We start from the raw sequence: 13,267 nt of genomic DNA, 5'->3' as shown, positions 1-13,267 counted from the left end.
AGCGCTTTGTTGGGCAAAGGGCTCTTGGGGGCGGGAGGTGTAAAAAGCAAGCGCCAGGCTCCAGTTTAACTGTCCCTACCTGTAAATGCAGCATATATGGAGTTAAGTCTTCTCAGCCCTGCTGAAATGCTTCTGGGCGGTTGGAGTCACAGCAGCATGCCATGGGCATGGAGACTATCAGGACAGGTAATTTTAGGGGCGCCCAGGGCCACAGCCCCATCCTGGGTGAGCAGGGCCATGGGCTGTAGGTGGTAGCTAGGCCAGGGTGGCTGCTGAATTCTGTCTCCCCTGCCCTTCTCGCCCACACGTGCTCCGCAGGGTACCAGTCCTGTTCACCTGGCACCAGCCGCTGCACGACAGCCTGCGCCAGCCCGAATGCCGTACTCCGGACCACACCCGCCGGCCAGCTCCTGCTGCTGCCCCACTTCACCTGACTCTGTTGGTGCTGGGGGGCCAGCCCGGCCCAGTCCTGTGGTGCAGAGCACGTTTGCTTTCCCAGCGGGAAGGGGAAGAGAGACTGACAGGCCTCCAGACACCTGTCTGCCTTGGGATCATCCCCACGCCTGACCCACAGCTGGCTAGAGACCAGGCCCAGAGAACATAGAGATGTGGGGGAGGGGGTGTTGGAGCTGGCCCTGGGCCCCCCACTGTGGAAGGGCGACTGGGTTCCCCGTCCCTCGTTGCAGCGGGGCACACAGCACGTGCAGCCCCCTCTGCAGAACAAGCCCCCTGCACTCCCTCATCACCCAATGGCCACGTCCCAGCTGTTATTCCTGAGACTGAACTGCCCCCGTGCAGCCTCCCCCAGGCTGTGCTGAGACCCCGCAGTGGGGGCAGGAGTTCTCCACAGCACGGGGGCCTTTCTGGGGCTGTCACTTCTGCATCTTTCCCTGCCCTAAATATTCCCCTGGCTACTCTGAGGCAGGCTGGCCTTGTGCTCTGGAACGTGATGGGTCCAGTTCCCAGCGCTGCGCAGCCTCCCCCACCTGTAACGTGCGGCTGATCAGCTCGCTCTGTCCTGTTGAGACCCTTAGATCTTTGGGTGACTTGACCCCCCACAAAGGAGCAGACAGCTTGGCTGTAAAGGTTAAAGTTTGAGGATTTTTATTTATTTTTTTGTACAAAGTAAGACTATGGAGATTTCATATTTCTGAATCAAAACACCTTTGTCTTCACAGTATGAGTTATATAACGCAGCCAGGGCTGTCAACTGATGAAACAGAAGAGAAAGATAATTACACTCGTTATGGTATTAAAACCTGTTAGATGTCTCTTTAAAAGTAGATTAGTTCTTACACTGTGATTCTTGGCACTGGTTCTAGAGGGAGCGAGAGCGCGCGACTCCTTTATCCCGAGCAAGCAGAGGTGGAGTTTGGCCTCAGGGGAGGGGAAAAGGGCCCATCAGCCAGGGAGAAACCTGGAGCTTCAGAAAAACGTCTGGGGTACCTGCTAGGGGAGAGGGTGCCTGGCTGGGGGACGCCGCCGCAGCCTCGGGACGGGATGCGGGGAGACTGCCCATTGCAGAGAGGGGCGCGGAGCAGGTCCTGTTACTGACGGAGCCTAGCTGGGGAGCCCCTCGGCCTGCTGCATGGCTGGTCCCACGTGGGGGAGGTGACTAATCTCTCTGCTGGGCCAGGGCCAGTGCAAAGCCCCCCCACCCCCCGGAGCTGGAACCAAAGCAGTTCTAGGAGCCGAGTCCACAGTGGCTCTGGACAATGCCGGGCGTGCAGCTCCTGGGAAGAGGGGTGCACTGCGAACCCGGCCAGACACTCTGGCTGCAGCTGAATGAAAGGCCAGGGTGGGCAGGGCTGCTGTAAGATGGAGGTGTCTGGGCTCTTAGGATCTGGGGGTAGGAGACTAAGAACTCCCCGCCATGGCGGCTCTAGGCAGAGCTCTGTACGGCCAGGCTCCTGGCCCCACTCTCGCTACGAGGGGAGAGAAGCCTTTGAAGGACCCAACCCCTGGAAAGATTCAGCCAGATGGAGCTGGGGCGGGGGGGTGCGTGGGGGCAGGAGCTGCGGGGGAAGGGATGCCTGCATGTGGCTGGCCCAGGTCTCCCCAGGAGCAAGCTGCGGGCAGGAAGAGGAAACCAAACTCCAGGAGGAGGAGCTGCTAATCAGCTGGTTTCTAATCAAAATAAGCTCAAACAAGAGAAAACAACCCACAAAATAGGAAAGCGACTGGCTGCCTGTGGCTGGCAGAGCACAGCCCCTTTAATGTGTTGGGGGGCAGGAGATGGGGGGGATGGGGGCTCCACCCAACCGGCACCTGGCGTCGCTTCACTTCTCCTTCTTCTTCTTGTTCTGCAAGAGGAGAGGACGTGTCAGTGGCCCAGCCCGGCGCCCAGCTGGCCTGTGGGTGGCTCGAACATTCGACAGCCCCTTCCACGGGGGCAAAGCAGCCTGGGCTCCCGGGGAACGCGCCCACCTGGGGCCCATCACACGGGCCCCAGACTCCTCTGCCCTTGCCAAGCCCTGCACGACTCCGCCCGAACTCGTCTCCATGGGCTCCTGCAGGGAGGGGGCCAGGAGCTTGGCCCTGCACAGCAGGCCTGGTGGGTGCTGGCTACTGCCCCCTGCCGAGTCCCGGGCCCAGTCAGTTCCTGGCCCATGTGCTGGGCTGAACTTGGCCAGCGTCCAGGGGGCCTTGCCGCAGGGCCCGCCCCGAGTGATCAGGCTTGTCGGCAGCCAGGGCCTGGAGCTGGGCAGGGACTCACCTCGTTCATCCCCAGCAGGATCATGAGCTCCCGAAAAACGTTGATGAAATCCAGGAAGAGATCCACACAGTGCCTACGGGAGAGAGGCAGAGATAGTCAAGGGGGCTCAGCCTGGCGCTGGGCTCTCCACCACGCTGCCCCCCACTCACCAGCTGTAATCCGTGTCCCCACTCACCAGATGTAATCCTTGTCCCCACTCTCCGCCTTCTCGATGATGAGCTGTGTGTCGAAGAGGACGAACCCGCACATGACCATCAGCCCGAGGTACAGGTTAGCCTGGTGCGGAGGAGGGAGAGTCAGGGACAAGCCCCTGAGACCTTTGGGATGTTCCCCTGCCACCCCGTGTCTGCTCAGTGCAGTTCCCCGTGAGCAGCAGGGGCTGCCGTTCCTGCCCCAGTTACTCTCCCTCTGACACTGCCCCCCAGTTAAGAGGGGATTCGGGCTCTGGGTGAACCCGAGCCATGACCCCAGCCAGCACCCAGCAGCCCTGCGTCTGGCTGGGAGGACCCAGGTCTCGCTTGCTTCGGGGATAAGGCAGGGGCAGGAGGCAACGCTGCTGCGTGTATTTCTATTAGGCAGCCCCACAGCTGGCACGAGTTGCCCGAACCAGCTCCAGCCTCGTGATGAGTGCCAGGCAAAGCAGGCTGAAAACACGGCCCAGCAGTGGGAGTGACAAGAGCCCGATCCTGCAAGGGGCCCACCCACCTTTGAGCCCCCACTGAACCTGCTTTCCCAGGATCGGGCCCTGTCTGCCCAGTCAGCAACAGCTGTGCCCAGGCATGGCTCTGGACAGGTTCCGTCGCCACGCGGCCCAGGCAGGGTCAGGCCTGCCTCCGGGACCCGCTCTGGCTGCAGCTCCCACAGCCAGGCCCCGAGGCACCCGCCTGGCCCCAGTGTTGATGGCTGCCGTTACTGATCGTGGTGGGGGGGGACCCGGCAGGACCCTAACACGTGGGGACGGGCCTCACCGTGAACAGCCAAGTGGACCCCACGAAGACGTTGATCAAAGAGAAGAGCAGCATCAGGAAGAGGCCAGAGAGCAGGAACCCTGCGAGAGAGACAGAGGCGTGAGCCCCCCTGGCCGGGTGGGGGAAGCTGGGGTGCGGGGGGCCGGTTCTTACCCCCCAGGTACAGGAAGCTGCGACGCCTGGCGTAGAGGGCGCTCAGGGAGAAGCAGCTGAAGATCACAGCGGTGCCCAGGAAGGCCGTGGGGATGATGCTGCAGGAAAGGAGAACAGGTGAGAAGAGCTGTGACGGACATGGGCACCCAGCCCAGCCCAGCCACGCCGCACAGTGCCCACCTAGGGTTGATGGTGATGCACATTTCCAGGAGAGGACCCAGGTTGGCTCCTGCAAGGACAAAGTGACACACGTCAGTAACAGCAGCCCCGCCCCTGTCCTCCCCCCATCATCGGCAGCCAGAGGCCACCTTGGGCTCAGAGCTTCTTCCCTGAGGCAGGTGAGAAGGGCGCAGGGCTTAGTGCAGGGAACCCCACGCCTGGATACCTGGGTCTGCCACCAACTGTCTACGTGACTTCCCCTCCTCCATGGGCCCAGCGGGCTGGAGGAAGAGGCCCTGTGCCCTAGAACAAGGGGCAGTTCAGTGACCAACAGGGCCCGAGGGCCAGGACGGTAAGTGCTATGGGCCCAGGCTCCCCAGGGGAGGGGCCGGAAAGAGGAGAAGGGAGCCTTGCAGACCAGGCCCCTTTGCCCAGGAGGTTTAGGGGCAGGCATCCCACACACATACCAGTCAGGAAGGCAAAGCCAGCCAGTATCCCCAGCCTCTTCTGCTCCGTCTCCCTGCTGTGGGGCGTGGCCATCAGCCAGATCAGCAGTCCCAGGGAGCCCAGGCCCGAGAGTAGGTTGAACTGTTGGACAGACGGACCACGAGAAGTTGGGCCTGGTGTGGGGGTTGAGGGCAGATGCAGCACCAGCCAGGCCCATCACAGGGAGCGCATGGAAAGAGAGGGGGCTGCAGATGCTCCCAGAAGATCAGGCCACAACACGGGACACCCCCATTCTTATACCAGCCCGGGGCTGCTCTACCCACCGACACAGCCCGGGGGTGGGAGAAGATGCAGGGGGTGGCGGGGCATTGCCCTCACGTGCTGGGCATTAGACCGGGGTCTGCAGTACTCCCCGGTCAATGGCTGCTCCTGGCACTGGATGCTGCAGCGAAGGCGTTAGGACCTTGCACGGGTACCCACAGTGCCCGTTTGCCAGCACTCAGTCCGGGGGAAGGAGATGCCCCCCCGTAAGCCCATCCAGTCCCAGCGCGGGGGACTGACATAGCCCCCGAGCACAGCCCTTACCCGGAGCAGATGGGTCACCACATTGATGTAGGCTCCGGTTGCTGCCACAAACATGCAGAGAGCAAAGCTGGCATAGACCCTCTTCAGGTGCTGCTGGGTGGAGGCAGAGCTGTGCGGTAGAAAGGAGCGAGTCAGCGACCACCAGGTCTCAGAGCTGCCCCCCGGGGCCGGCCCACGGCTCCCCGCCTGGGCGCACTCAACTGACGGCCGAGCCAGAGAAGGAACCGCCACTGGTGCCGGCTGGAGCAGAAACGCTGTCCTAGTACCACAGCTGAGGATCCCAAAGCACGGCATCCACGCCCCGGGATGGGGAATCTGAGGCAAAGCGGTTCCGTGGCAGAGCCAGGACCAGAACCCAGGAACCCTGGCTCCCAGACCCCAACCACCAGACCCCACTCCAGCCCATGTATTCTTTGCCCATGCGGACCAGGGCCCGGTGGAGGGAACCCCACACTCACATGTGGGAAAACTTGAAGAGCGCGTTGAAGTCAATGTTCCGGTTGAACACGTCCATGGCGCTGGCAGGTGGGTGGGATGCACCCTTCGCTTCGGGGAACTGCACCGGCTGGAAGAGACAGGGCAAGGGACGCACGTCAGTGTGGGCCATGGCAGCTCTCTGCACTCAGCCCAGGCCGGCTGCCTAGCTCCCTGAGGTCATTCCAGAGAGACCCGCCTGGAGATTCCCCCCAGCTTGGGGGTCTGAGCATCCCACTCTGCCCCAGCTGGCAGGGGACACCCACCCCATCGACCCACCGGCAGGAAGTGACTTGGGAGCAACTAGGCGGCTTGTTGTGCACTGAATAAGGAAAAGAACCGTTCTCGGGAGGGAACGTTGGGCCCCCCGAGCGGGCACTGCTGTGCTAAGACTGAGTGCCAATGGCATGCCCAGCACTCTCCAGGGGGACCAGACCGTGCCACGTCTGCAGCCATCCGTCATCGCAGGCCAGGACAGAGCAAGCGACACAACCTGGCTCTGAGCTCCTGGACGGGTCAGGTCCTTTCATGGCCCCAGCCCCACAATGCCAGCTGGGAAGAGAGATTTCTGACTCACCGGGGAGCTGCCTGGCAAGGAATCTCCTCCCCCAACCACAGAGAAACGCGGCTTCGCTTCGCTCCAGGCTAGCTCCCCCTCGCCCACCCTGCTCTCTCGGCTTGGCTCCGGAGGATAGCTGGGCGAGGAGCTGTGCAGCTGTTGTGCAAACCTCTCTGAAGCGTCTGCCGTCTCCTCCCCCCACCCGGGGCTCTGGGCCCATAGTCTAGATGGTGCAATTATTGCAGGCTGTTGCAGGGCTAGTCACAGGCTCCCCGCGAGCCCAGCTCCCCACGGATTTCCACTTGGCAGGCGAGAGCGGCTGGAAAGTGCCTTTGTTCAAAGCTTCCATTAGTGCCCCTAATGACATCCCAGGCAGGGCTGGTCCCAGACAGGCTGCAGCACTGTGTTCAGCCACCCGGGCAGGGAGGCTCCTTGCTCCCTGGCCCTAGCTGGCTCCCTTCCACATTTGCCTGGTGCTGGAGGCTGCCACAAGCCTCCTGTCCATTAGGGAGTCAAATCCCAGTGAGAGCAGGTCTTTCCTGCTGGGCCGGCTGGGGTTTACTCCAGGAACCCACTGTGCAGAAGCCGGTCCAGCAACTGGCTCAAGTGGCCTGTCTCAGCGGGGGTGGGAGGGGTTGGGGGGCAAGTGCCCCAGGACGTGGGATTGGCTTGCAGCATGTTTAACGAGGCGACTGCCCTGAGTAACACATGGAGCAGGAGCCAGTGTCACCAGGACAAGGATCTAGGTCTGGCCACCTCTCTTCCGAGAGGAACCCAGAGGATGCCTGATCCTTTGCTGGGGCTGGTCCCCAGGACTGTCGCTCCTACTTGCCAGAAAGCGGGGTGATCCCCTCAGCCCCCCACTTTCCAGCAGGATAACATTACTGAAACCCATCGGCCCTACGTGCATGCACGCAGCCAGAGGAATCGCTTCTCCCCTGGCCTAGAATGCAGCCACCTCTGGAGTGATGCTGCAACTCTGATGTCTCGCAGCAACAGTGGAATGTGGATGGTCAGGGCTCAGGACTCGGCTCCCAAGCTAGAATTAGGGTAGGACACAGCGTTTACGCCCCAGCTGCCGTGAGTCAGTGCAAGGTTCCAAACTAGGTCGGCACCTGATGCGTGTCTGGCAGGCTGAGATGGCGGGTGGATCTCACCCGCCCACTTCTCCCCACGGGCATGGGCAGTATATTGCAGCACTGGCCCACTCGGCTGGGGTTTTGTCAGCCTGAGCCCCCTGGCCCCACTGGGGCAGAGGGACCCGGGATTGCAGAGCACCAGAGCCAGCGAGGGCAGCCGTGATCCCTGCCTTTGGGCCCAGGAACTGGGAAAGCGAAAGAGAAAGAAGCAACAGGAAACTCCTCGCCCAGCCGAGCAGGGAGCGGCCGAGCACAGGAATGGCGCCTGACTCCAGCTGCTCCCACACCGCTGGCCCGGGGAGCACTCGATTGCAATGGCGATATCTGAATTCACACTCAGGCGACGTTCTGAAGGACGTTTACTGTAGGACACGGTGTCCAATCGATCGCTAGTGGGGACACCACCCGCCCCCTCCGTCACCAGGACCCCCAGGGCGAGGTCAGTAACCAGCCTGCCTTGGAGGGAGCTGAACCCAGGCTCATCAATAAATAACCAACCCGGCCACCCCGGCAACCTTTACCCACCGAGTCCTGCCCTTGCAGCACCTGCTCCCAGGAGAGCTGCAGCCACCGCCGAGCTCTACCGCCCGCCTGGACCCCGGCCCGGAGATCCGCCTGCGCTGCCCCGACGCTGGGGACGGGGAGAAACGCCAGGCTGGCCCTGACTGCGCTGGGCAAGGCACACACCCTCCCGCCGGGCGGCAGGGAAGAACTGCTGGCATAGCCACCCCTGTGACATCGCAGCCTCCTCTGTGACATCGCAGCCCTGCTCGGTCAGCTCACTCCCATTCCCCAGGCACATCAGTCTGCCTCCTGCGGTAGCCGGCCTGCCCGAACAAGCTAGCCAGGCCCTGCCCGAAATCCTGCAGGGGGCAGCGAGCCAAGGCCCCAGTACTCCTCGGCAGTCACAGCACTGGTTCTCCACACAGCCACAAAGGGGGCTGGCCCACATCTTTTCCTTTTACACTCCCCTTCCTGGAGAGCACCCCCATCTCTCCCTCCTCAGCCTTCCCACTGCCTGGGACGTCAGCCCAACTCCAGTTCTTCCAGTGTTCGGTGCCCGCGGGCTACGGAGGATTTACATTCTGTGCTGCAACAGCTGGCCGGACCTCAACACCTGGCCCATCGCAGGGCATGTCTGGGTCCCGCCCTCGCTGCTCCCCTGGCTCAGGATCCACAGAAGCTTTCGCAGCCCCAGGAGCCATGTCTCCTAACCCTACACCCACCTGTCGGACTCCTCTGCTTCCTTCCCCGAGCTGTTCTCTGTATCAGAGTTGGGGAATGGCCTTTAACCTCTGAGTGGGCGCAGGGCTAGTAATGAGATAAACTGCTCCCCACTAATCGCCAGAATCTAGCCCGCCCAACTGCACCCCTCCAGGTAGCAACAACAGGCATGGTTTAAAAAGACAGCTTTCCAGGGGCCTGGGAGCCTAGACCCAGCTCTCTACTGCCTCAATCCCAGCTGATCCTGAGAGCCCCTTTCAGACAGTAATGCTTTGGGAGGGGGGTTAAATACACTTTCAAAGAGGGGGATCTGCTCCCCATTGGTTCTATTGGTTTGCATCTCCCTTGTTAACTAACCAAACAGGAGCCAAAGTTGAGGTGAACATGAGAGCTGCCAGACTGGGTCAGACCAATGGTCCACCTAGCCCACTCCCCTGTCTCCAGAGCTTCAGGGCAGGAGAACAGAACAGGGCAATGGTGGAGTGATCCACTCCAGTCTTCCACAGTTGACTTCTAGTCGTCTGAGGTTTCGGGCTGCCCCAAGCATGGGGTTGCGTCCCTGACCCTCTTGGCTAATGGCCATTGATGGATCCATCCTCCATGAATTTATGCAGTTTTTTTTAACTCAGTTATACTTCTGGCCATCACAACATCCCCTGGCAATGAGTTCCACAGGTTAGTTATGCTTCCTTTTCTTTGTATTAAGCCTGCTGCCTATTAATTTAATCGGGTCACCCCTGACTTTTGAACTGTGGGAAGGGTAAATAACAGCACCTGTGATTTTATAGATCACGTCCCCTCATTGTGGGCTCTTCTTTAAGCTAAACAGCTCTAATCTTTTTAGTCTCTCCTCGGATGGAAGCCGTTCCACACCCTGGATCATCTTCGCTGCCCTTCTCGGAGCCTTTTCCAGTTCCACTAGATACTGTCTGAGACTGGACAACCAGAACTGGACAGTGTTCAAGGCATGGGTGCACTGTGGAGTTACACAGTGGCATTGTGATATTTGTCTTATTTCTTCTCTCTCTTTCCTAATAGTTGCTAACAAACTGTTCACCTTTTTGACTTGAGCCGCAGTTTACGGAGAATTATCCACAGTGACTCCAAGATCTTGTTCGTGGGTGGCAACAGCTCAGTTTAGACCCCATCACTGTATATGTATCTATGGGATTATTGTTTTCCAATGTGCATTACTTTGCACTTTCAATGTTGAATTTCATCTGCTGTTTTGTTGCCCAGTCTTGTGAGTTCTCTCTGTGACTCCTCACAGTGTACTTTGGACTTAACTATCTCGAATAATTTTGTATTGTCCACAAACTTTGCCACTTCACTGATCACCCCCCTTTTCCAGATCATTAATGAATATGCTGAACAGCACAAGTCCCAGGGCAGATCCTTGGGGGACTGTTCACATCTCTCCAGTGTGAAAAATGACCATTTATTCTTACTGTTTGTTTCTTATCTTTCAAGCAGTTACTGACCCATGAGAGGACCTTCCCTCGCATCCCATGGCTACTTAATTTCCTTAAAAGTCTATGGGTGAGGAGCCTTGTCAAAGTCAGTCTGAAAATGCAAATACGCTATTTTGACTGGATCACCCTTATCCACAGGCTTGACAACTCCCTCAAATAACACTGGTAGATTGGTGAGGTGCCATTTGCCTTTACAAAAGCCGTGTTCACCCTTTCCCCCGACAAACTACGTGTCTGACAAAATTCTGCTCGTTACTATGGCTTCTACCGAATTACCTGGTACAGACGTTAGGCTTAACGGCCTGCGATTGCCAGGATCTCCTCAAGAGCCCTTTTAAAATACGGAGGCTACAGAAGCGACCTTCCGGGCCCCTGGGCCAGAGGCTGATTTCAGCATTAGGTTACATGCCCAGTTAGTAGTTCTGCCATTTCCTCTCTTGGGTGAATCCCACCTGCTCCCAGGGACTTATGACCGGTTGGTCCGTCGATCACGTTGTTCGGGAGCCGTTCCTGACCCCCCAGCGCAGGGCGGCACTTCCGGCTCCTGGCCCAACCCCAGCTCCGAGGCGAGTCTCGCAGACCCACGCAAACCCTCGCTTGGCTTTTCGGGCAGCGCCTTGTCGTCCTTGAGTGCACCCGGCGGCCCCGCGGCCCCACCCCACGCTGAGGGGCGTCTGGGGCTCTAGCCAGGCGCTGCCCCGGGCCAGGGTCTCTGCCCCCCGCCCCGAGGCCACGCGCCGTGTCCAGGGCGTCGCATGCAGAGACCCACGGAACGTCCCTCCCGGCCGGGGCCGGCAGGGGAGCGTCAGCGAAGGGGGCGGGTGCCAGGACGCCTGGGTTCTCCGGGGGGGGGGAGGGGGGGGATTCCTCAGTCCCGCGCGGCCTGGGGCAGGCGAGCAAGCCCAAGACCGGAAACAGGGCGGGGGGAGGGGCCGTGCCAGGCTGGTGGGGGGAGGGGATCCAGGCCCCCCCTTCCGGAGATCGCTGGGGGGGGAGGGATCCGGGATCCAGGCCCCCCCTTCTGGAGAGCGCGGGGGGGGCCCTCGGGGGAGGGGATCCAGGCCCCCCCTTCCGGAGATCGCGGGGGGGGAGGGATCCGGGATCCAGGCCCCCCCTTCCGGAGAGCGCGGGGGGGGCCCTCGGGGGAGGGGATCCAGGCCCCCCCTTCCGGAGATCGCGGGGGGGAGGGATCCGGGATCCAGGCCCCCCCCAGAGAGCGCAGGGGGGGCGGGGCCGTGCCAGCCTGGTGGGGGGAGGGGATCCAGGCCCCCCCTTCCGGAGAGCGCGGGGGGGAGGGATCCGGGATCCAGCCCCCCCCCCCCAGAGAGCGCAGGGGGGGCGGGGCCGTGCCAGGCTGGTGGGGGGAGGGGATCCAGGCCCCCCCTTCCGGAGAGCGCGGGGGGGGCCCTCGGGGGAGGGGATCCAGGCCCCCCCTTCCGGAGAGCGCGGGGGGGGGATCCGGGATCCAGGCCCCCCCCTCCGGAGAGCGCGGGGGGGGAGGGATCCGGGGATCCAGCCCCCCCCCAGAGAGCGCAGGGGGGGGCGGGGCCGTGCCAGGCTGGTGGGGGGAGGGGATCCAGGCCCCCCCTCCGGAGAGCGCGGGGGGGGGGCCGCTCTCACCTGCCGCCTCCGTCACCGCCGCGCTCCGCTCCGTACGTGTCCCCGGCCTCGATCTCCTGCTGCCTCCTCCCACCAGGCCACGCCCCCCGCCGCCGATTGGCTCGCCCCGCTCGGGGTCCCGCCTTCCTGCGCAGTTCATTGGGTGCCCCTCCCGGAACTCGCCGCCTCCCATTGGGCGACGCTGGGAAGTTCGGTCGCCGCCGCTTCCCATTGGCTGTCGGCCGCACCCCAGCCGCCGCCATTGGCCCCTCGAGAACCAAAACAGGCGTCATTGGCGCGCGGCCCTTCGTCATGGCTCCTTCGCCGGGACCAATCATCGCTTCAGGGGCCCCCAGAGGCTGGAGCGGGCGCTGCAGGCTCCGCTCTGGAGCCGCCTGGCGGGGGAGGGGCAGGAGACGGGGGGAGGGGCCCCTATGGGGGGACTCAGCGCCCCCCCCCCGTCCGGTGATCCCTGAGCATTGCTGGCTGCCCCCCCCCCGGGTTCCAGTGCATTGCTGGCTGCCCCCCCCCCCCGGGGTTCCAGTGCATTTCTGGCTGCCCCCCCCCCGGGGTTCCAGTGCATTGCTGGCTGCCCCCCCCCCCGGGTTCCAGTGCATTGCTGGCTGCCCCCCCCCGGGTTCCAGTGCATTGCTGGCTGCCCCCCCCCCGGGTTCCAGTGCATTGCTGGCTGCCCCCCCCCCCCGGGTTCCAGTGCATTGCTGGCTGCCCCCCCCCCCCGGGTTCCAGTGCATTGCTGGCTGCCCCCCCCCCCCGGGTTCCAGTGCATTGCTGGCTGCCCCCCCCCCGGGTTCCAGTGCATTGCTGGCTGCCCCCCCCCGGGTTCCAGTGCATTGCTGGCTGCCCCCCCCCCCGGGGTTCCAGTGCATTGCTGGCTGCCCCCCCCCCCGGGTTCCAGTGCATTGCTGGCTGCTCCCCCCCCCGTACAGTGTATCTGGTGCGTGGCCAGTTGTTGCCCCCCCCCCCCCCCCGGTTCTAGTGCATTGCTGGCTGCCCCCTCCCCCGTTCCAGTGCATTGCTGGCTGCTCCCCCCCCCCCGTACAGTGTATCTGGTGCGTGGCCAGTTGCTGCCCTCCCCCGGGTTCCAGTGCATTGCTGGCTGCCCCCTCCCCCCGTTCCAGTGCATTGCTGGCTGCCCCGTTCCAGTGCATTGCTGGCTGCCCCCTCACCCCGTTCCAGTGCATTGCTGGCTGCCCCCTCCCCCGTTCCAGTGCATTGCTGGCTGCTCCCCCCCCCCGTACAGTGTATCTGGTGCGTGGCCAGTTGTTGCCCCCCCCCCCCGGTTCCAGTGCATTGCTGGCTGCCTCCTCCCCCCGTTCCAGTGCATTGCTGGCTGCTCCCCCCCCCCGTACAGTGTATCTGGTGCGTGGCCAGTTGTTGCCCCCCCCCCCGGTTCCAGTGCATTGCCGGCTGCCCCCCAGCTATGGCACACACGGTGCAGTGCCAGGTGCACCCTGCAGCACCCTGGAGAAGTGGGCCCAGGTGCCCGGGGGGGCTGCAGAGCAGATTTCCGAGCCGGCTCATGGTACATTTGGGGCACTCGCCCCAGGCTAGCGTGCACAAGAGCCTGTGGCTTGCAGCACTTGCTTTGGTAGCCCCACTCCTGATTGTTGGGTTACAGTGGATCCTAGAGGCCCCAGCGCTGCCCAGACAGAGCGAGAGGCAGGCCCTGCCCAAAGAGCTCACAGCCGGAAGGGGGGAGTGGTATTATCCCATTTTACAGCTGTGGGAGCAGAGGCCCAGAGAGGTTCATG

The 13,267-nt window shown here is 62.4% G+C and overlaps 1 protein-coding gene across 2 annotated transcripts; it reads right to left on the bottom strand.

Moving 5' to 3' along the window:
* Positions 1-1,087: 1,087 nt before the first annotated feature.
* TMBIM6 (transmembrane BAX inhibitor motif containing 6) lies at positions 1,088-11,609 on the bottom strand. 2 transcript variants are annotated; one of them, XM_073319444.1, is made up of 10 exons: positions 11,517-11,609; positions 5,487-5,593; positions 5,029-5,137; positions 4,464-4,584; positions 4,018-4,066; positions 3,838-3,935; positions 3,685-3,764; positions 2,892-2,992; positions 2,717-2,789; positions 1,088-2,303 (listed from the first exon to the last, which is right to left on the bottom strand). In XM_073319444.1, the coding sequence occupies exons 2-10, from the start codon at positions 5,540-5,542 to the stop codon at positions 2,280-2,282; spliced, it is 711 nt and encodes a 236-aa protein (XP_073175545.1). In that variant the 5' UTR covers positions 5,543-5,593; positions 11,517-11,609; the 3' UTR covers positions 1,088-2,279. The 2 variants fall into 2 exon arrangements, with proteins under 2 accessions (XP_073175545.1, XP_073175546.1); XM_073319445.2 differs by lacking the exon at positions 11,517-11,609 and adding an exon at positions 10,173-10,267.
* Positions 11,610-13,267: the final 1,658 nt, after the last annotated feature.

Source organism: Lepidochelys kempii, chromosome 20 (assembly GCF_965140285.1).
Source record: "Lepidochelys kempii isolate rLepKem1 chromosome 20, rLepKem1.hap1, whole genome shotgun sequence".
NCBI classification, from domain to species: Eukaryota; Metazoa; Chordata; order Testudines; family Cheloniidae; genus Lepidochelys; species Lepidochelys kempii.
Note: the sequence above shows the minus strand (reverse complement) of the source record. Positions and strands in the feature narration are given on the sequence as shown.